This window comes from Nicotiana tomentosiformis, chromosome 11, assembly GCF_000390325.3.
Source record: "Nicotiana tomentosiformis chromosome 11, ASM39032v3, whole genome shotgun sequence".
NCBI lineage: Eukaryota > Viridiplantae > Streptophyta > Magnoliopsida > Solanales > Solanaceae > Nicotiana > Nicotiana tomentosiformis.
Window position 1 is genome coordinate 122,236,654 of NC_090822.1, and position 21,927 is coordinate 122,258,580.

The window sequence follows — 21,927 nt, forward strand, 5'->3', positions numbered from 1 at the left end:
CTTGGTGATAAATTAAGAAGTCAATGATTGAAAATGAGTGGTAAAAAAAAATGTCAAAATTATTGTATTTTCAATTTTCATAAATAAAACCTTTAAAAAGGTAAAATACTTTAAAAAGGTAAAATAAAAGCTGAAATATCAAGATTAAACTTTGTAAATATTTACACACTAAAAAGTAATGAAAAATCTATATATGGTCAAAATTAGTTGCTCACAGCCCCGAATCTCTTAAAATTTTGCGGGCCCATAAAAAAACCTAATAAACAATCATCATCGCTTCGCCATGACCGTACCTCGATTTTTGGCATTTTAGGGCCATAAAACAGGAATTCAGGACGATTCACAAATTTTCGTGTGCTATAGTCCACGCCATCTGCATGAATTGGGGCAACCGGCTCCAAATCTCCTAAACTTTTACGGGCTCATAAAAAACTATCTAATGAATAATAGTCATTAATTTGTCGTGACCGTTCCTCATTTTTTGGCATTTTATGACCATAAAACAGGAATTTAGGACCATAAAATAAGAATTCAAGATGGTTCTCATATTTTCGTGTGGTATACTCCACGCCATCAATTCGGGAGACCGGCCTTGAATATCCAAAAAAATTGCGAGATCATAAAAACGAACTAATGAACAATAGTCATCGTTTCGCCATGACCATTCTTCATTTCCTAACGTTTTAGGGCCATAAAATAAGAATTCAGGACAATTTTCATATTTTCGTGCTATACTCTATGCCATTTGCATGAATTCGGGCGACCAGCCCTGAATATCATAAAATTTTGCGGCCCCATAAAAATGACCTAATGAACAATAGTCATTGTTTTGCCATGACCGTTTCTTATTTTTTGGTGTTTTAGGGCTATAAAACAGAAATTCAAGGCACTTCCTAAATTTTCGTGTGCGTCCATGCCATCGGCACGAATTCGGGCAAATCATCTAAAATCTTGCGGGCCCATAAAAAATAACCTAACGAACCATAGTCATCGTTTCGCCATAAAATAAGAATTCAGGACAATTTCATATTTTCGTGCTATACTCCATACCATTTGCATGAATTGGGGCGACCAGCCCTAAATATCATAAAATTTTGCGACCCCATATAAACGACCTAATGAACAATAGTCATTGTTTCGCCATGACCGTTTCTCATTTTTTGACATTTTAGGGCGCCATAAAACAGAAATTCAAGTCACTTCCTAGACTTTCGTATGCTATAGTTCATGCCATTAGCACGAATTAGGGCGAATCATCTAAAAATTTGCGGGCCCATAAAAATGACCTAATAAACAATAGTCACAGTTTTGCCACGACAGTTCCTCGTGTTTTAGCGATTTGGGGCCATAAAACAGGAATTGAGGATGATTTTTTTATTTTTGTGTGCTATAGTCCACGCCATGCCATCCGCATGAATTCAGGCGATCGGCACCGAATCTCCTAAAATCTTACCTGTGTATAAAAACCGACCTAATGAACAATAGTCATCGCTTCTCCATGACCGTCTCGTCTTTTAGTGTTTTAGGGCCATCAAACAGGAATTCAACACGATTTCTACATTTTCGTTTGCTACACTCCACGCCATCAGCATGAATTCGGGCGACCGCTCCGTATTTCCTAAAATTTTACGGGCCAATCATAAACGACCTAATGAATAATAATAATTATTTTGCCATGACTGTTCCATATTTTTTTGGCGTTTTAGGGCCATAAAACAGGAATTCAGGACGATTCCTAGATTTCGTGTGTTATAGTCCACGCCATCTCCATGAATTCGAGTGACCGCCCCAAATCTCCTAAAATTTAGCGAGCCTATAAAAAATGACCTAACAAACAATAGTCATCGCTTCACCATGATCGTTCCTCGTTTTTGGCATTTTAGGGCTATAAAATAGGAATTCAGAACAATTTTCAGATTTTTGTGTGTTATAGTTCACGCCATCTGCATGAATCTGGGTGACCGGCCCCGTATCTCCTAAAATTTTACGGGCATATAAAAAATGACTAAGTGAACAATAGTCATCGCTTTGCGATATGACTGTTTTCTATTTTTTGACTTTTTAGGGCCATAAAACAGGAATTAGGATGATTTACGAATTTTTGTGTGTTATAGTCCACGCCATCTGCATGAATCTGGGTGACCGGTCCTGAATCTCCTTAAATTTTGTGGGCTCATAAAAAATGACCAAGTGAACAATAGTTATTGCTTCGCTATGAACATTCCACGTTTTTTGGTGTTTTAGCGCCATAAAATAGGAATTTAGGATGATTCCCATATTTCTTGTACAATAATCCATGCCATGTGCATGAATTCGGGCAACCAACTCTGAATCACCTAAAATTTAGCGGACCAATAAAAAATGACATAATGAACAATAGTCATAATTTCGTCATGACCGTTCGTCGTCTTTTAAAATTTTAGAACCATAAAACATGAATTCATAACTATTCCCAAATTTTCGGGTGCTATAGTCCACGCCATCAGCATGAATCCGGGCGACCGGTCCCAAATTTTCAAAAATTTTGCAGGACCACAAAAAACTACCAAATGAACAATAGTCATCGCTTCGCTACGACTATTCCGTATTTTTTGGTGTTTTAGCGCCATAAAATAGGAATTTAAGACGATTCTCACATTTCCGTACGCAATAATCCACGCCATCTTCATGAATTCGGAGGACCAGCCCCGAATCTCCTAAGATTTTATGGGCCCATCAAAAACGACCTAATGAACAATAGTAATCGTTTCTCCATGATCGTTCCTCGTTTTTATCATTTTAGGATCATAAAACAGGAATTCACAACTATTTCCACATTTTCGTATGCTATAGTTTACGCTATTTGCATGAATTCGGGCGACCAACCCCAAATCTCCTAAAAATTTGCGGGCATATCAAACACAACTTAATGAATAATAGATGACGCTTCGCCAAGACCGTTCCTCATTTTTTGGCCTTTTTGGGTCATAAAACAGGAATTTAGGACAATTTCTAAATTTTTGTACTACAGTCTATGTCATCTACATGAATTCGGGCGACCAGCCCCGAATCTTCTAAATTTTTGTGTGCCATAAAAATGATCTAATGAACAATAGTTATCGTTTCACCTTTATCGTTCCTCATTTTTACCCATTTTAGGGTCATAAAACAGGAATTCAGGGAGATTCTAAGATTTTCATATGCTATATAGTCCACGTCATCTGCATGAATTCGGGCGACCGGCCTCAATCTCCCAAAATTTTGTGGACCCATAAAAAATAACCTTATGAACAATAGCCATTGCTTTGCCATGACCGTTCCTTTTTTTTTTGGCGTTTTAGGGCCATACAATAGGAATTCAGGACAATTTTTATATTTTCGTGTGCTACACTCCACGCCATCAACATAAATTCAGGAGACTGGTCTGTATCTCCTAAAATTTTGCGGGCCATCATAAAGGACCTAATGAACAATAGTCATCAATTTGCCATGATCGTTCCATATTTTTGGCATTTTAGCGCTATAAAATAGGAGTGTAGGGTGATTCCCATATTTTCATGCACAATAATCCACGTCATCTGCATGAATTCGGATGACCGACCCCGAATCTTCTAAAATTTAGCAAGCTTATAAAGAACGACCTAATGAACAATAGTCATTATTTTGTCCTGATAGTTCCTCATTTTTTTGGCGTTTTAGGGCCATAAAATAGGAATTTAGGACGATTCTTAGATTTTCGTATATTATAGACCACGTCATCTGCATGAATTCTGACAACCGGTACTGAATCTCCTAAAATTTTGCAGGCCCATAAAAATGACCTAATGAACAATAGTTATCGCTTCACCATGACTGTTCCTCGTTTTTTGGCGTTTTAATGTAATAAAATAGGAATTTAGGACTATTCTAAGATATTCGTGTGCTATATATAGTCCACTCTATTTTCATAAATTCAGGTGACCGGTCTCGAATCTCCTAAAATTTTATGGGCCTATAAAACACGACCTAACGAGCAATAGTCATTGCTTCGCCATGCTCGTTCCTCATTTTTTGGCATTTTAGGACCATAAAACAGGAATTCAAGACGATTCCCAGTTTTTTGTGTGATATAGTCCATGTCATTTGCATGAGTTCGGACGACCAGCCCTAAATCTCGTAAATGGGCCCATACAAAAAGATCTAATGAAAAATAGTCATCACTTCGCCATAACAGTTCATTATGTTTTACCTTATAAATGCCATAAAATAGGAATTCAAGACGATTCCCAGATTTTTGTGTACTATAGTCTACATCATATGCATGAATTCGGGTAACCAGGCCTGAATCTCCTAATATTTTTCGGGCCCATAAACAATGACCTAATGAACAATAGTCATTGCTTCACTAGGACAGTTCCTCATTTTTTGGCGTTTTAGGGTAGTAAAACAAGAATTAAGAATGATTCTCTAATTTTTGTGTGTTATAGTCCACGTCATTTGCATGAATTCGAGCAATTGGCCCCGAATCTCCTAAAAACTTTCGGGCCCATCAAAAGCAGCTTAATGAACAATAGTCATCGCTTCCCTATGGCCATTACTTATTTTTTGGCGTTTAGGGGCATAAAACAGGAATTTAGGACGATTCCTACATTTTCGTGAACTATAGTGCACGTCATGTGCATGAATTCGGGCGATCGGACCCGAATCTCCTAAAATTTTGTGGACCCATAAAAATAATCTAATGAACACTAGTCATTGCTTTGCCATGACCGTTCCTCTTTTTTGGCGCTTAAGGACCATAAAACAGGAATTTAGGACGATTCACATATTTTCGTATGCTATAGTCCACGTCATCTGCATGAATTTAGGCGATCTGCCCCGAATCTCCTATAATTTTGCGAGACCATCAAAGGCGATCTAATGAACGATAGACGCCGCTTCGCCATGACCGTTCCTCATTGTTTAGCATTTTAGGACCATAAAGCATGAATTTAGGACGATTCCTAGATTCTCGTGTAATATAGTCCACGTCATCTGCATGAATCCATTAAACATGAATTTAGGACGATTCCTGAATTTTCGTGTGCATATAGTCCATGCAATCTGCATGAATTCTGGCGACCGGCCCCGAATCTCCTAAAATTTTATGGGCCCATAAAAAATGACCTAATGAACAATAGTTATCGCTTTGCCTTGATCGTTCCTCATTTTTTCGCATTTAGGGCCATAAAATAGAAATTGAGGGAGATTCTAAGATTTTCGTGTCTATAGTTCACGCCATCTACATGAATCGGGCGACTGGCCCTGAATCTTCTAACAAATTTTGGGCCCATAAAAAATGACCTAATGAACAATAGTCATCGCTTTGCCATGACCGTTCCTCGTTTTTAGCGTTTTAGGCCCATAAAATCATAATTCTAGACGATTTCTAGATTTTCGTGTGCTGTAGTCCATGTCATCTACAAGAATTTGGGCGACCGACCCCGAATATTCTAACATTTTGCGGGCCCATCAAAAACGACCTATTGTGTAGTTACTACCTTAATACACAACTAAATAATTACAAAGCATAGTAATTATAATAACATATTTTTTGGTACACGTATGTGTTTAACATATAGATAAAGTCACTTCAAAACAAATCACTTATGAGCTAAAATTTGATACTTATAATAAAAGAGTAGAAAAAGCATGCCATAACACAATTACAATGTAATTCACGGTGTCATGTTTTGTTGCACAATCATAACTACATACACAGTTTATTATTATTTTTTATTTTGAAAGTGTAACTGCTTTCTCTTAATTACACATAATTCCATGGTGATCACTTAATTACTTGGTCAAACAGCAAAATTATATCCCATTAATCCTAAATTCAATTACAAAGTGGCCTAACAAAAAAAACAATAAAAGTTAAAAAGTATCTAATGAGTGAAGGTGTAGAAATATTTCTGTTTAATTCCAATATCTAAATTTGATCATAATAATCTTACTCAAGCTGATTTTCCCAGTGGTTAAGCGGGAAGACTTAAGATCTTCCGCACACTGTGTGCGCATGGGTTCGGACCCTCATAGCCAGCAATTAATCATGCATTTAGCTGGGTTAGACCGGTAACTTAAAAGGATTATAATTCTGAACTTTTAAGCTTTAAATCCAAGCTTCCACCTCTTTTCTTTAGTGGAAATGACACTTTTAAGCATGGGTTCGAACCCTCATAGCTGGCAATCAATTAATTATGCATTCAGCTGGGTTAGGCCGGTAACTTAAAAGGATTATAATCCCGAGTCCTTAAGGTTTAAATCTTAGCTCCACCTCTTTTCTTTAGTGAAAATGACATCAGGTAGCCACTTTTAAGCATATTATTTAAAATATATCCATATTTTACAATGTATTAGCAGATTAGCCAATTTCGCTCAAACTTCAGGACACGATGTCCTAGAGTTTAAACCTCAAAGTTCAAAGTTCAGTACATCGTGTCCTAAAGTTCAAAAATTATGTCCAGAAGTCCTGAATTTCAAACTTAGTCCTGAAGTTTGGGTGAATTGGCTAATCTTTATATACAAAAACTATACACTTTTTTATATATTTTTTCAGCAACTGAATTTAAATAATTTATGGCGTGGGCTAAAAATAATAATACCCTTATAAATTATGGATATATTTTAAATAGCGAGCTTAAAAGTAACTATTGCTACACTTTGCCCTTTTCTTTACCTTACATTGTTAGAAAATACAGTATCACTCTTACTAAATCAACTATACCAATATGCAAATATATTTGCAATCTAAAATGAAGATTGTCCATGTGAATTTCAACCAGGCTGGTTTTAATCATGTTCACATTTACTTTTAAGTCCAATGTTTTTACGAATCTTCTTATCGACTCATAAAGTCATAGTAATAAATTAAGATGGACTTAAATGGAACAACATTGGAAAGTGATATTTCGTAGCTGACCTCAACTTATTTGAGATCAAGGCATAATTGTCGTAACTTCAACATCTAACTGAAGCAAATTCATCGTTCCCCTAAAATATTTGCAACTCTATCAATGTAACTCTGCTAGCTGAACAAAATTCGATGTCCTACAATGATTTAAAAATGTTATCACTTTTTACCGTCTAACAAAAAAACATGAATATACAAGCAAAACAGAATCAATTGGCAAGGTTGTGTTATAATCAGTCTTCCACCATTTCTGTTTCCTCAGCCATTATGATCTCCACATCCCGGATATCTCGCTTCAAAACATTGCCAAGCCTAGCAATAGCCTCAGTTTGCTGTTGCAAAACCTGCCCAAATGGAAGATTTTCATTAGTCTACAGAACCACCGATAACCACCATTTGCAGTAAATATAAGTGATCAGACATGTACTAAAAATCAGAAGAAACAACACTAGCGGAAATCAGATGTGGATGTGAGAGTTGCGTCTGCTGAAACCTTACAAATTTCAAGGATGTTCAACTACGATATGTCTGAGCCTCACTAATTCACTTCCCGACTAAATTCATCCAATTATAGAAGCCGCAAACTCATGATAGTAATTAAACTCTTCATTTTTTTTCTCTTCCTTTTCCCTTTTACCTAATTCGTTTTACATCTTTTGCACTGATAGCCACTCCGCAGAGCAGATACACAATTGAGTTTGACAAGTACCAGGGCAGGAAAGTGATAAAGGCAAAGAGCACATATTGGGATATAAGCTTAAGCAGACCCGACATTCTCAATATGGTTACAAAGTGCTATTACACCACCACAACTTACAGATAGTGATGAGGAACAGCATTTAGTTATTGTAGATTTATAGCAGACAGAATGTTTTGCACATACCTCCTGCATGTCAGCATGTAGAGGCAAAGAGGACATATCACACCTTTTATTTTGGATAAATTAAAGCACATCTTACACTTGACAATATAGTTCCAAGGTGTGATTAGACAACCACAACTTACAGAAAGCCATAAGGAACATCATTTAATTTATGTTGCCAACAGACTGTATTGCTCATACCTCTTGCATGTCAGCAAGACTCTCTTCATGAATTTTAGTTGAACCAGGGAGAACAGAAGCACCTCCAAGGCCATTTTGAACACGGCATACAGTGAGCAGATTCTGAACCCTCCTTGAAAGTTCTGCTCCCGAACCTCTTAACTGTAAGTAGTATCTGTTTGTCAGAAGTCTAGACCGCCAAAAAGCACTCAAGAAGATTAAAAGACTAGGCTACTAACCTGTCTAGTGATGGCAGCCAACTTCTCTGCCAATTCAGCTTCTCCTTTCATCAAAGGCAATCGACAACCTTTACCTTCCAGTGCCTCTAGTATTCTCATTACCTGTGTAGTGCAGGCAAGCAAGAACAACAGTACAATAAGCATAAATGCAGAACCTAATAGTGCAAACAAGAGTCTTGTGTAATTATTTTAATGGAAGCGAAAATCAGGATGCTGGTGATCCTTGACCATCATTAAAAGGACACATCTCACAGATAGTATGCTTATAATTTGGTTTAAGCCAATGATAAATTACTAATCACAGTTAAAGAGACATGTACGAGTTTTCACTAATAGAAAATTAAGATTATAAGAAAGGCCAAATAAGAATTGCACCCTTAAAAGGCGTCTTTGAAGACCTTGCTCTTTCTGTCTCATTCTTTCGATCCAGGGAAGGGTATCAGCTTGGAAATGCCTTTGCAGCTGCATTCATTGAAAGTCAAGCCAGCAAGGGCAGCATAATGCAGAAAATAGAAGACACTTTTGGGACACCATGTGCAAGCACACAATAAGAGAGGAGAAAGGAGACGAACCGTTTTCACATTGCTCTGTGTCATTCGCAGCCTCTCAGCATCCGAAACTATGACTTCATCTTGCAGCTACACGAATTCAATTGGGAAATATCAATTACCAGGAACCACAACCCATCCCCACCCTGGAACTCAAAATTTAGAGGAAAACTCAAAACAAATGAAAGGCTGCCATTAAAATGAGAAAGTATGATGCAAAGGCATCTCAAATGCTTGAAACGCCTATCATACAGGGGCAGACATGAAAAGATGAGAACTAGAAAATCCTAATATTAACCTCACCGGCTAAAAAGTAATTTAACTAATTAATTATAATTTAACTAAATCTATAGAACATCTATAAGATCGGCAATGTTATATGGTAGTGAATGTTGGGCTGCTAAAGTCCAACATAATGACATATCCACAAGATGCGTGTTGTAGAGATGCGGATGCTAAGATGAATGTGCGATCATACAAGATTAGATAAGATTTCAAATAACCACATTCGCCACAAGGTGTATGTAGTATGCGTTGAGGATAAAATGAGAGGTCGCTTGAGATGGTTTGCCCATGTCTTGCATTGACCTATAGATACAATAGTGAGTTAAGGTGTAAAAAGGGATGGGGTAGACCTAAAATCACATGGAAGGAAGGTGTTTCGAAAGATCTGCAAATCCTTGAAATCAATGTAGGCTTAGCTAAAGATATGGCACAATGAAAGAAAAATATCCATATAGAATTACAGATGATGCCTACTAGGTAGGAATATGCTTTAGACTTGTTAGAGAATTTTTAATATTATAATTATTATTACTATTATATATATATATATATATATAAAACTTATTTTTCACTTTCACTTCTATCTTATTTTGGTACGCTGATGATATGGGTTGAGTAAAAAGAAAGACGTGAGGATTCATATCGATGACCCCAACTTTTTTGGGGTTGAGGCATAGTAGTTGATGTTGTAATCAAGAGCGGGGATAAACACAAGGCATCAGGCCGGGATGGTTTGTCTACAGGTTTCTACAAGCATTGTTGCCCGACAAATGTGCGCTATTAACCATTGCCCATAGTCTGGAGCATTTGAGAGAAGCTTAAATTCCTCTTATATTGCCATTTGGAATGATGTTCTCGTAAATAATCAAAAAAGGAAATGACATCACCTTTTTTTAGGTGGTAGAGTTATTTTGATAAACAGTGTTCTTGAGCTCTTCCCACTTACACCATGTCTTTGTTTCTTGCCCTTACTTCAAACTTGAAACGTATGTAATGTCATGGGCGGCTTTCCAACCATGCCCCATGACCCCTTGGACGCGCCCCGTGGCGTCCTGGCCAGCTTCCCAACGCCCGTCGCCACGGTCGGCCCCGTGGTCTCGGCAGCTCCAAGTGACAAGCGCGCATGTGCCTCTGTCGCCCCACCGATAGCCATCGCCAGCGCCCAGCCACAGGCAGATGCCAACAGCGCCGCGCGCATAGACAATGCCGCGCACGCAGACCCTGATGCTAAAGACAAAGTTGCTGCCAACGGACTTGTTGCTGCTTTGTAGAAGACTAAGTCCTTTTCATTGTAAATATAGAGTATTTTTGCTGCATTTTCTTTAAGTGTGATTTTCCAGCTTTCATAGATCTAGTCATGTAACTTTGGTTTATTTTTTTAAGCATTATTAAGGGGGACCAAGCAATCAAAACTTTCAAGCAAGCAAACAATTCTCTGTACTGGTGTCTCTCCCCCGACACCGTCTTGTTTTCTGTAATAGCTTTCATTCAATGCAATCAAGCTTTCTTTCATTCTCAATTCTCTTTTCTGCTCTCTTTCAATTGCTCATGACATTGGTTTTTCCGTACGGCACTGACAATCTAGTCTAGCGTACGGAAGGGACCTCAGTTGGCGGACAGCAACCGTACTGACATCGGTTGCTTAGCCTTACGTCGCCCTTCCAAGGAACTTCAGGAAGGCGCCGCGTAACAGTTGGTATCAGAGCCTAGGCTCGACATCGGACGAGGGATTACATTGCAATTACCACCATTTCTGACCATGGTGAATTATGGGGATCGCATCGCGACCCTTGAGGGAACGGTTGACGCATTACGGCCCATCGTGGAAATGGTGCCCGATCTAAAGACCAGCCTAGTGCAAAGGTTGGATGACCTGGACCGCAGACTCATCCAGGCCGAAGTTGACATAGAAAACATCAGTCGCGACTCTGAAGGAGACCGGCAAACAGCAGCCACAGAGGCAGCTGAAATTTTTGGTAAATTTGAGGTCCTCCAGCAGGAGCGTGCCGAGGATTTAGCCAACAGGGAACAAGAGGCAGACAGGGTGACTGCCATGCAACAAACTATAGACAACTTGACAGGCCAGCTCAATGTTGTCAATGCTGCTTTACAAGGTCTACTTCGAGGTGGCGGAAACCAATTTGGAGGTGGTGTGAACCTCGCCCCTATGGCCCAAAAGCTGAAAATTCCTGAGCCAAAGCCATACAGTGGAGCTCGGAATGCCAAAGAAGTGGAAAATTTCATTTTCGACATCGAGCAATACTTCGATGCCGTGGGAGGCCTAGAAGAAGCTAAGAAGGTAGCAACTGCTGCCATGTATCTTCAGGGTGATGCCAAACTCTGGTGGCGGGTGAAGTACGAAGCCATCAAGGCTGGTGAAGATGCCCTCGAGACATGGGCGGAACTGAAGGCAGCCATACGCCTACAGTTCTTCCCCGAAAATGTTGAGTACAATGCCAGGAGAAAGTTGCGGGAGCTCTGCCAGACCAAATCAGTGCGAGATTACGTGCGGGAATTCTCCGCGCTCATGCTGAACATCCGTGACATGGGGGACAAAGACAAACTCTTCACCTTCCTGGAAGGGTTGAAACCTTATGCCCGGATGGAGTTGCAGAGACAAAGGGTAGACACGTTGCCTAAGGCAATCCAAGCAGCAGAGTGCCTTGGGGATTACCAAGTGGAAGCCCGGAAGGATAGGCCTCAACAGCCTGTCCGAGGAGGATACAAAGGGGGCCAACCAAACACTGGCGGCCCTAGCAGAAGTGGAGGAGACCGGAGTGCACCCTAATCCAAGGCTCCCTCTTCCGGCAGTACTAGTGTTGCATCTAACAACAATGATCGGGGGAGGAAACCCCCCCTCAGGATGTCGTCGTTGCGGCGGACCACATTGGAATAATGAATGCCCACATGCACAGATGAACGCCCATCAAGCTTTTGAGGATGGGACGGATGACGACGCCGATGATGCGGACCAGACCGAGCCAGTAGGTGCATTCAATGCAATTGTTGGCTCCATTTCTGAGCCCTTAGCAGGAACCAGTGCCGGTATCCGCAAGAAGAAGGACCCCTGTCCAATTGTTAGGAAAGGAAATAAGAAGGCGAATTTGAGGACTCCTCCTCATCAAGAGAGGACCTTAATGTTCGTTGACATAAAAGTAAATGGCAGGCCCATTCGGGCAATGATAGACACGGGTGCCACCCACAACTACTTTGCCTCGACTCAGGTGAAGCGTCTTGGACTAGTTGTAGGAAAGGGCAAAGGTCGTGTGAAGGCTATCAACTCACCACCTCAACCAGTGGGTGGAATAGCCAAAGAAGTACCAGTGAAGCTTGGCCCTTATGAAGGAAAGTTCAACCTGCGCGTAGTGATCATAGATGACTTTGAGTTAATAGTGGGGTTGGAATTCCTGAGACAGACCAATACCATGCCCTCACCGTATGCAGACATGCTACTGATGAAGGGGGCAAATGGGGCCAAGCCCTGCATTATTCCGTGCATTCCCATGAAGATGGCAGCCGAGAACATCTCGGCCTTGCAGTTGAAGATGGGGGTAAAAAGACATGAACCCACGTTCCTGGCTACCCTCTGCATGGAAGATATAGAACGCTCCTCGGGTCCCATTCCTGCACCCGTGAAGGAGTTGCTTCTGGAATTTGAAGACATCATGCCACAAGACATGCCAAAGCGCCTTTCGCCTAGGCGAACTGTGGACCATGAGATTGAGTTGGTGCCGGGTGCGAAGCCACCTACCCGGGCGCCGTACAGAATGTCACAACCCGAACTCTCCGAGCTTCGGAAACAATTGACGGAAATGCTAGACACATGGATCATTGTGCCCTCCAAGTCCCCATACGGGTCCCCTGTGCTATTCCAAAAGAAACATGATGGTAGTTTACGACTCTGTGTGGATTACCGGGCTCTAAACAAAATCACCGTGAAAAACAAGTATCCTATTCCGCTAATGGCGGACTTGTTTGATAGACTGGGTGGTGCGACGGTATTCACCAAAATAGACCTGAGGACAGGTTATTGGCAAGTTCGGATTGCAGATGGTAATGAGCACAAGACGACCTGTGTGACAAGATATGGGTCGTACGACTTCCTGGTTATGCCCTTTGGCTTGACTAACGTGCCAGCCACATTTTGCACCCTGATGAACCAAGTCTTCCGAGAATACATTGATGAATTCGTCGTGGTTTATTTGGATGACATTGTGGTATATAGCCAGACACTGGAAGAACACCTGGAGCATTTGCGGAAGGTCCTAGCCCGATTGCGGGAGCACGAATTATATGCGAAGCTTTCCAAGTGCTCCTTTGCTCAGAAACAAATTGACTTCCTCGGACATGTCATCGAGGAAGGGAGGATCAAGATGGACCAGCAGAAGATTCAGGCCATTACAGAATGGCCGCCTCCTAAGGATATACATGCCTTGAGGTCGTTCCTTGGTCTATGCAACTTCTATCGGCATTTTGTGAAAAGTTACTCCCTCATTGCAGTGCCGCTGACAGAACTTCTCAAGAAGGCCACCCCGTGGGATTGGGGCCTCAAGCGGGCAGAGGCCTTCGACGTATTGAAGATGGCTATGTCTAGTAGCCCAGTCTTGGCCCTCCCTGACTTGGCCAAGCCATTCGAAGTGCAAACGGATGCCTCCGACTATGCACTTGGTGGAGTATTGCTACAAGAAGGGCATCCCGTAGCGTACGAGAGCCGGAAACTGAAGGATGCAGAGCGGCGCTATGCCGCTCATGAGAAAGAATTATTGGCTGTCGTTCATTGCTTACGCCTTTGGAGGCATTATCTACTGGGAGCCCCATTCGTGGTCAAGACAGACAACACAGCCGTTAGCCATTTCATGACCCAGCCAAAGCTGAATGGTCGACAGGCTAGGTGGCAGGAACTCCTAGCGGAATTTCACTTCAACCTGGAGTACCGAAGTGGAAAGACCAATCATGTTGCTGATGCACTCAGTCGGAGGGCTGATCTAGCATCGATGTGTGTACTCGCCGCCCTAAAGGGAAGCGAAGTAACCACCACCATAAAAGACCATAAAAGACCAGATACAGGATCTACTCATCAAGGATCCTGCTGCACAGTATTTGGTTGATTTGGTAGGACAGGGCAAGACTCGTCAGTTCTACACCGAAGATGGTTTCTTGAAGGTGAAATGGAACCGACTTTATGTTCCTAAAGGAGGAGATCTGCGACGGGCTCTTCTTGCAGAATGCCACGATACTTTGTGGGCCGGTCATCCCGGCGAGGAACGCACCATGGCATTACTTCGCCGTGCATATTATTGGCCTCAAATGGTCGATGACGTCGCTCAGTATGTGAAGACTTGTCTAGTATGCCAGAAAGATAAGTCAGACCGCTTGACGCAGGCAGGGCTCTTGGAACCACTAGCTGTACCAAAAAGACCTTGGGAAAGCGTTTCCCTGGACTTCATCACCGGATTGCCCAAGGTCGGAGATCTCACAACTATCTTGGTTGTGGTGGATCGGTTTTCCAAGTATGCTACCTTTATAGCAGCCCCACAATATATATCAGCAGAAGATACAGCTCGACTATTCTTCTCTCATGTCGTCAAATATTGGGGCTTACCTAAAGACATTGTTAGTGATCGCGACTCACGCTTCACTAGCAATTTTTGGACCCAACTCTTTAAGTGCCTCGGGTCAAAATTGAGTCATAGCTCAAGTTTTCATCCGCAATCTGATGGCCAGACGGAGCGATTCAATGGCATGCTAGAGGAATATCTCCGGCACTTTGTGACCGGATCGCAGAAGAATTGGGTGAAGCTTCTGGATGCTGCTCAACTGTGTTTCAATTCACAAAAGAGCTCAAGTACCAACAAAAGCGCTTTTGAAATTGTTACCGGACAGCAACCGCTACTCCCACACACAGTGAACGCACCAAACATGTCAAAATCTCCTCGGGCTGCCAGCTTCTCAAAAGAATGGAAGCAAAATTTGGAGATAGTGCGGAGCTATCTTGTCAAAGCCCAAAAGCGGATGAAGAGGCATGCTGATCAGAATCGCCGCTTTGTTGAATACCAAGTGGGAGACAAAGTGATGGTCAAAATCCCAAAGCGGTACTTGTTTGCAGGGGTCCATGACCCTCGCCTATTGCAAAAATATATTGGACCCTTGTCCATTGAAAGGCGCATTGGGAAAGTTGCAAACCGGGTGGATACCCCAGCTTGGTGGAAAATCCATCCTGTTTTCCATGTCAGTCTCCTGAAACCTTTTCGGGAAGATATGGAGGATCCTTCACGAAGCCAACTCACAATACCAAGTATTCGAGGCCCCAATTCAACCGGGAAAAGGCATGCTGAAGCTATTCTTGATGATCGAGTGATTCACGCCTCAAGAAAAGATCACCAGGAGTTCTTGGTGAAATGACAGGGATGTGATGTAGAGGAGAATACTTGGGAGAGGGGAACAAACCTCAAAGCCTACAAGAGCCTGATTGATGATTACCTTGCAAGGAAGGCGCCGAGGACGTCGCCAACTCAGGTGGGGGAGAATGTCATGGGCGGCTTTCCAACCATGCCCCATGACCCCTTGGACGCGCCCCGTGGCATCCTGGCCAGCTTCCCAACCCCCGTCGCCACGGTCGGCCCCGTGGTCTCGGCAGCTCCAAGTGACAAGCGCGCATGTGCCTCTGTCGCCCCACCGATAGCCATCGCCAGCGCCCAGCCACAGGCAGATGCCAACAGCGCCGCGCGCATAGACAATGCCGCGCGCGCAGACCCTGATGCTAAAGACAAAGTTGCTGCCAACGGACTTGTTGCTGCTTTGTAGAAGACTAAGTCCTTTTCATTGTAAATATAGAGTAGTTTTGCTGCATTTTCTTTAAGTGTGATTTTCCAGCTTTCATAGATCTAGTCATGTAACTTTGGTTTATTTTTTTAAGCATTATTAAGGGGGACCAAGCAATCAAAACTTTCAAGCAAGCAAACAATTCTCTGTACTGGTGTCTCTCCCCCCTGACACCGTCTTGTTTTCTGTAATAGCTTTCATTCAATGCAATCAAGCTTTCTTTCATTCTCAATTCTCTTTTCTGCTCTCTTTCAATTGCTCATGACATTGGTTTTTCCGTACGGCACTGACAATCTAGTCTAGCGTACGGAGGGGACCTCAGTTGGCGGACAGCAACCGTACTGACATCGGTTGCTTAGCCTTACGTCGCCCTTCCAAGGAATTTCAGGAAGGCGCCGCGTAACAGTAATTATGTATAAATTGGGAAGGGAGTTTCTTTGGCAAGGGAACAAGCAGTCCAAGGCTTTTTGCCCTGTAAAGTGGAATAACGATACGAGAGACAAGAAAAGTGGTGCACTTGCCATTAAGAACTTAAGGATCACAATGTTAGTCTCTTGACGAAATGGAGTTGGAGGTTTAACAAATAGGACAATGGATCTTGGAGAATCTTAGTTGATAAAATACACTCTGATGGACTCCCTGGCGCATTAAAGCCTCAACTGCTTCTCATTTCAGAGTCTACAGGTTGTGGTAGAGATATTAGATTCTGGGAAGATGCTTGGTTGGGACATACTCATCTAAAAGATCTTTTACATGAATTGAACTTAAACGGAGAAGTGAGGATTCATATAACCGACCCCAACTTGTTTGGGACTGGCGTGTAATTGTTGTTGTTGTTTCACAACATCTCCTCTAAGCACAATGTTGTAGTTGTTGATACAGATCCAAAAAAAAAAATGTTGTTGCTGAACTCTTTCAGATAAAAATTGGAACCTTTTCTCAGGGGAAACCTAAATGACTGGGAAGTCGAACGAACATGCTCCCTTTTAAGTTTACTTAGCACTACTGTTTCAAATCATCCTAAGGGGGACTCTTTTAAATGGAAGGGCCACTCAACTGGCATTTTTTCTGCTAGGTCTTGTTACAAACTATCACTTGCAATAAGAATATCTGGCCTTGAAGGAAGATATGGTATAAGAAGACTCCTTTGAAGGTCTCATGTCTTGCATGGCTCGTGGCCAAGGAAGCGTGTCTCACTCCGTCAAATCTCCAGAAAAGAGGAATGCAACTCTGTAGCAGATGTTCCCTTTTCTAGAGAACCCTGAAGGTCTGTCACCTTTTATTGCACTGCAAGATCTCTTGCTAGATATGGAGCATGTCTTCACAATATGACCTTTGACAATGCTCCACTCTATTTTGGACTATTTGCATAGCTGGAGCAAAGTGAGAATAAAGAAGAAGGCATGGAAGCTTTGGAACACTATACCTTTGGTCATTTGGTGGACAATCTGGACAGAGAGAAACAATAGAATTTTGAAGGCAAATGGAGAAATATACATAGCCTTAAGCACAGATGTATTTTTTGCTAGCTTTTTTGTGCAACCTGGTCATTGTAAATGATCTATTCCACAATATAAATGATCGTATAATTGCACAATCTGTAACTCTCCATGCACTATCTTAGTGTTGTTCATATTCTTATATAAAAATAATATATTCCTATTTGGTAGGGTATAAAAGTATGTGGCATAGTATGACGATATTTTTTGTTGTCATTTTTGTGTATTATGGTTGATATCAATATCGAAGCGTTGATTCAAAAAGTGATATCAAATAACAGTTGGGATATTTATAAGAGAAAATGGTTTTTGCGGTGGAAGAAGTCATTTTCCCAATTTGGTTGAAATAATTTTTCTTGAGGAAAACATTTTTCAGATTTCAAGGTAATGAAACACTAGAAATATTCTCCTCAAGGAAGACATTTCCCACAAATTTCTTTTTTCTATAATACCAAACACACTCCTAAGTGATTAATTTGAAAGTACCTTGAGCCGCTCGGAGAGATCCTTGAAGCCGTGAACAAGCTGAGGCCACAAGCGCTCACGATCAGTACTCTCCATGCCTTCAAGTTTGCCCATTGCCTCTGCCCACATAATCTAGCAATCCAAACTAATTCATCGCACTTACCAAATACTCCCAGCAAGAAACAAGGAAAGAAACCAGGATGCCTATACTGAAATGAAAATTTTAACCATATTGAACTCACATCAGATACACCAGCATGCTTTGTCCTATATTGAGGTTCCGTTACACTGAACAAAAGATGCTGCAAAACCACCATAAATACACATAAATGACAAGAGTAAAATATAACCAACTATACACACCCAAAAGATGGAAGCCTTCCAGTCATGATTTAAAAAGACTGTAATTGTTTTTTCTTTTATCAGGTACAAAAGACTGTATATTTAACAACTGAGAGAAACACAAGATGTTTTGAGGGAATTTCTACTCCAAATTACATTCTTAAGGCTAGATGTTTAGCAAGTTTATGTAGCTGGAGTAACCTTTCCCCTGTAAATTCCCCAGAATCCTTTTGGACTTTGTTAGCTCCTTAACTTTAGACTAGGCCTTTTGTAATAGAGCTAACAATGTTTTTACTGCACTGTACATTTTGCATCTTCTTGATGCCTTATATGAAATCCATTATCTTATCAAACAAAAAAAAAACTGACGTATCAAAATAACCAATTCTAAGTTCATAAATATTTTCACGATGCTAGCAAACATCTCCAATGAGATAAATAAATGATTCAGTGACTACTTCACAAGTGACGATGTACTACTCTGTGATCTAACAATTTCATTTAATTCCCTTACCTCTCCAGGATAAGCTAGCCTAGTAGGAAAAGAGAAAAATCAAACCTTGAAAGCATACTTAGTGTTCCCGGGCTCCTCCTTGTACGCATCAACAATTGCCTGAAACAAATATACACAACACAACAAACATACTGAGTTTAAGTTGCAGTAGTAACTCCGAGAATAAGTATTGAATAAAATGGAAAGCAACCTGCTACAGGAAATGAGCATTGGTTCTAAGAAGAAATCGATCCTTGGACAACCACACTTTGGGACAGCTCCTTGGTGGTGACTCCCCTATCCTTTCAATTTTATCCATTTTTTTAATAAGTAAACTGAGAATAAATTATTATTTTTCAATTTATCGATTCCCGGGTCTTCTTTATTGAATAAAAGGTCCAGAGTTGCCTATTTTTTATGTCTAAATTAGGAACTTCCAATAATATTTTTTTTCTTGTGCCTGGTAGTAGTCTCTGCAAACATTAATGGTTTTAACCATGACATGCTCTTTAGCATCAACCACTTTAACATTTGAAGCCATATAAGGCTTTCTTCAACTACTAAAAGCTTTTTACACAGATCAGCAATTATGTCAAGGGGATTCAAATAAACCATTTTGCATTAAAATCTATGTTGCGCGGACTTTCCAAAATGCTGCTGCACATCGGATCCTCTAAAAAGACACTACATTTGGAGGATCCGACGCGCACCCAGTGGCATTTTCGGAGAGTGAGAGCAACATAGATTAAAATTAAACCACGGCTCTATATTATTGAAACACTTGTGTGACACAAGAAAGAAATGTATCCGCAAGAATGGGCAAAATGTTTGCATACTTGCCTATAATAGAAACTTCTAAAACAAATATGATTTGAGATTAAAAAAAAAAGAAATAAAATTAGTACCTGTAAATCCCTATCAGCGAGAGAGAAAGGGAGGGGAGCAACAGGAGCCATCTGAGTAGTTAATTGAGCATTATTAGCGAAATTAGGTTGTTGACCAAATGAAGCAACGGGTGGTGTGGAAAAGCTGAAGGGAGAAGCCGAACTCTGGGGTGTTTGAAATAAGGAAGTTTGTTGTTGTTGCTGTTGTGAGAATGGTGTTGAAAATAGTGAGGATCCAAAGCCAGTGCTGAAAGAGGAAGTTGACGGCGTGCCGAAAGCTGGGGTTGAATTGGACGGAGTACCAAATAATGCTGGAGTGGAAGAGGGAGTGCCGAAGGCGGAGGAAGAAGTCTGACCTCCGAACATTGTTGTTGGAGTAGTCGACACCGTAACCCTAACCTTTTGCTTAGCTTATGGAGTTGAGTCTAGTGCTACTGACCTTCAGCCATTTTCTTTTGGAATCCACCTATCTCCTGTCAAATTCTTGCTAGGGAAAAAAAAGAAGGGATTTTTAGCCTCATTATTAGAAACCATTTATTTAGGTTGCTTGTTAATTACTTTATATACTTATATTTACTAGTTTTATACAAAATCATAAAAAAGAGGAAATGCAATATACCTTAAATATAGCGTATCAGTTATACATAATCCCCTACATTTAAGATTCTCTTCCTTTTCCGAAGGATTACAAAAATATCTTCACTCTTTCTTTTAACAATTACCCAAATTTGTACTTGCCCACCGTAAAAATTCTCACTTACCTACTGATACCCGAAATCCTTCTAACCTAAAAATCTCGCTTACTCACTCCTCTTCCAAAGCTTTTGATATCCGATTTCTCTCTTCCAATCATCCACTGTTATCCCCCAAAATTGTAGATTCTTTCCTCTTCCAAACATTTTGATATTCGATTTCTCTCTTTCAATCATCCAAAATCTCTTTCTTATTTATACAATACATAAGAAATTCGAAAATTTGCTCTACAATCAAGTTGTGGGTAAGTTGTAGATACAATACTAATACAATTATAATACTATTATATTAAATTTTTAGTGTAGAGTTGTGATTGAAACTTGAGGAAGATAAAGATCATAATTGTATTATAATTTTTCAGAAAATGTATCGCGATTGTATTATAATTGTATATGTTGCATGAATTGTATTACAAATGTATGATAATTGTATATTGTTACGAGCTGTTCTTTCTAGGCAACAAGAGGATTCCGAATGCCACAAAGACCAACCTCAAGGAACCTTACAGGTTATTAGTGTCTCAGTTCCTTCTTGGATGCAGGAGATAACACACAGTTATGAAGGAGACCCTAAAGCTGCAGAAGTAATATTTGTATCACAAATATGATATTTGTATATTAATTTATTAGTATTGTATCAGGTATTATTTTGTGTATTAATGTACCATATACAAGTTAGATATAATTATGATATAAGTATGATATATTTATATTTTAGGCATTGATGTATCTGATACAATTCAACTACAATTATGATACAATTATCATACAATTTTTGAATAGTTTTTAATAATATAAAGTTGTCGGCAATGATGAAGAGAGAAGATGGAGATTCAGGACGTAGATTAAGGGATTTTGATTTTTTTTTTTTTAAGGAAAGAGAAGAGGAGAAGGGAAAAAAAGGAAAGAATGTAATTGAATCCCTTAATTGAAGGCACTAATAATAGGGTGAGAGCCTTTTAAGAAGCAATGTATATAAGTTATAAGAAAAACCTAGATACTTATTAAAAACTGCAAAACATAAAAAACATAGGTAAATAGGTTTCTAATATAGTATAGCTAGGTAAAAATCTCCAAAAAAATTTGGTTTCCGCTTTAAAGTTGTTTGGATTGTTGTTACATGTCGTTTCATAATGTATAGTATTGTATTGTATTGTATTGTATTGTTTGATGATTACAATATTTGGATAAATTGTATCGTTTGTCGTCGTTTCATGATGTCATGCACCAATAATATGAAAAATAAACTTGCAATATTACAAAGAAAATATAGGATACGAAGTAATATTATTGTATAAAAGAATAGGGTAAAGGATAAAATATGATTATTTAATAATTAGGAATGGTTATGAGAGAAAAAAAGCAAGATAACGACGCCACCACACCAAATCTGCCGTTGCATAAAGTGGCACTTTTCGTTGTTACTTAAGGACAGATTTAACGATAAGATACAATAAAATTTAAGTAACAATCAAAACAAACAGTATATTTAAAGTAACAATACGACACAATACAATAGGTAACAACCATCCAAACAAGTTACAGTGTCTAATATCGGTATTAGGGGTAAAATTTTACTTTAGGGATAAAATTTTATTTAATAAAGTTGACTTCACACCAAAGACTCGAACCCAAAATACCAAAAG

The 21,927-nt window shown here is 40.1% G+C and overlaps 1 protein-coding gene across 1 annotated transcript; it reads right to left on the reverse strand.

The window, feature by feature from the left end:
* Positions 1–6,883: 6,883 nt before the first annotated feature.
* LOC104115760 (nuclear pore complex protein NUP54) lies at positions 6,884–20,065 on the reverse strand. Its single transcript, XM_070188091.1, has 9 exons — positions 19,551–20,065; positions 18,712–18,765; positions 18,053–18,112; positions 17,832–17,942; positions 8,764–8,829; positions 8,567–8,653; positions 8,192–8,293; positions 7,974–8,114; positions 6,884–7,254 (listed from the first exon to the last, which is right to left on the reverse strand). Exons 1-9 carry the CDS (start codon positions 19,893–19,895, stop codon positions 7,144–7,146), a joined length of 1,077 nt encoding a protein of 358 aa, XP_070044192.1. The 5' UTR covers positions 19,896–20,065; the 3' UTR covers positions 6,884–7,143.
* Between the last annotated feature and the right edge of the window lie 1,862 nt (positions 20,066–21,927).

What these genes read in the sequence shown, in the direction of transcription:
- LOC104115760 (XM_070188091.1), bottom strand. Translation starts at nt 19,895, where the DNA reads ATGTTCGGAGGTCAGACTTCTTCCTCCGCCTTCGGCACTCCCTCTTCC. An exon ending in TCGCTGATAGGGATTTACAG is followed by an intron (nt 18,766 to 19,550) that starts GTACTAATTTTA and finishes TATTTGTTTCAG; the next exon opens with GCAATTGTTGATGCGTACAA. An exon ending in ATCTCTCCGAGCGGCTCAAG is followed by an intron (nt 8,830 to 17,831) that starts GTACTTTCAAAT and finishes GAATTCGTGTAG; the next exon opens with CTGCAAGATGAAGTCATAGT.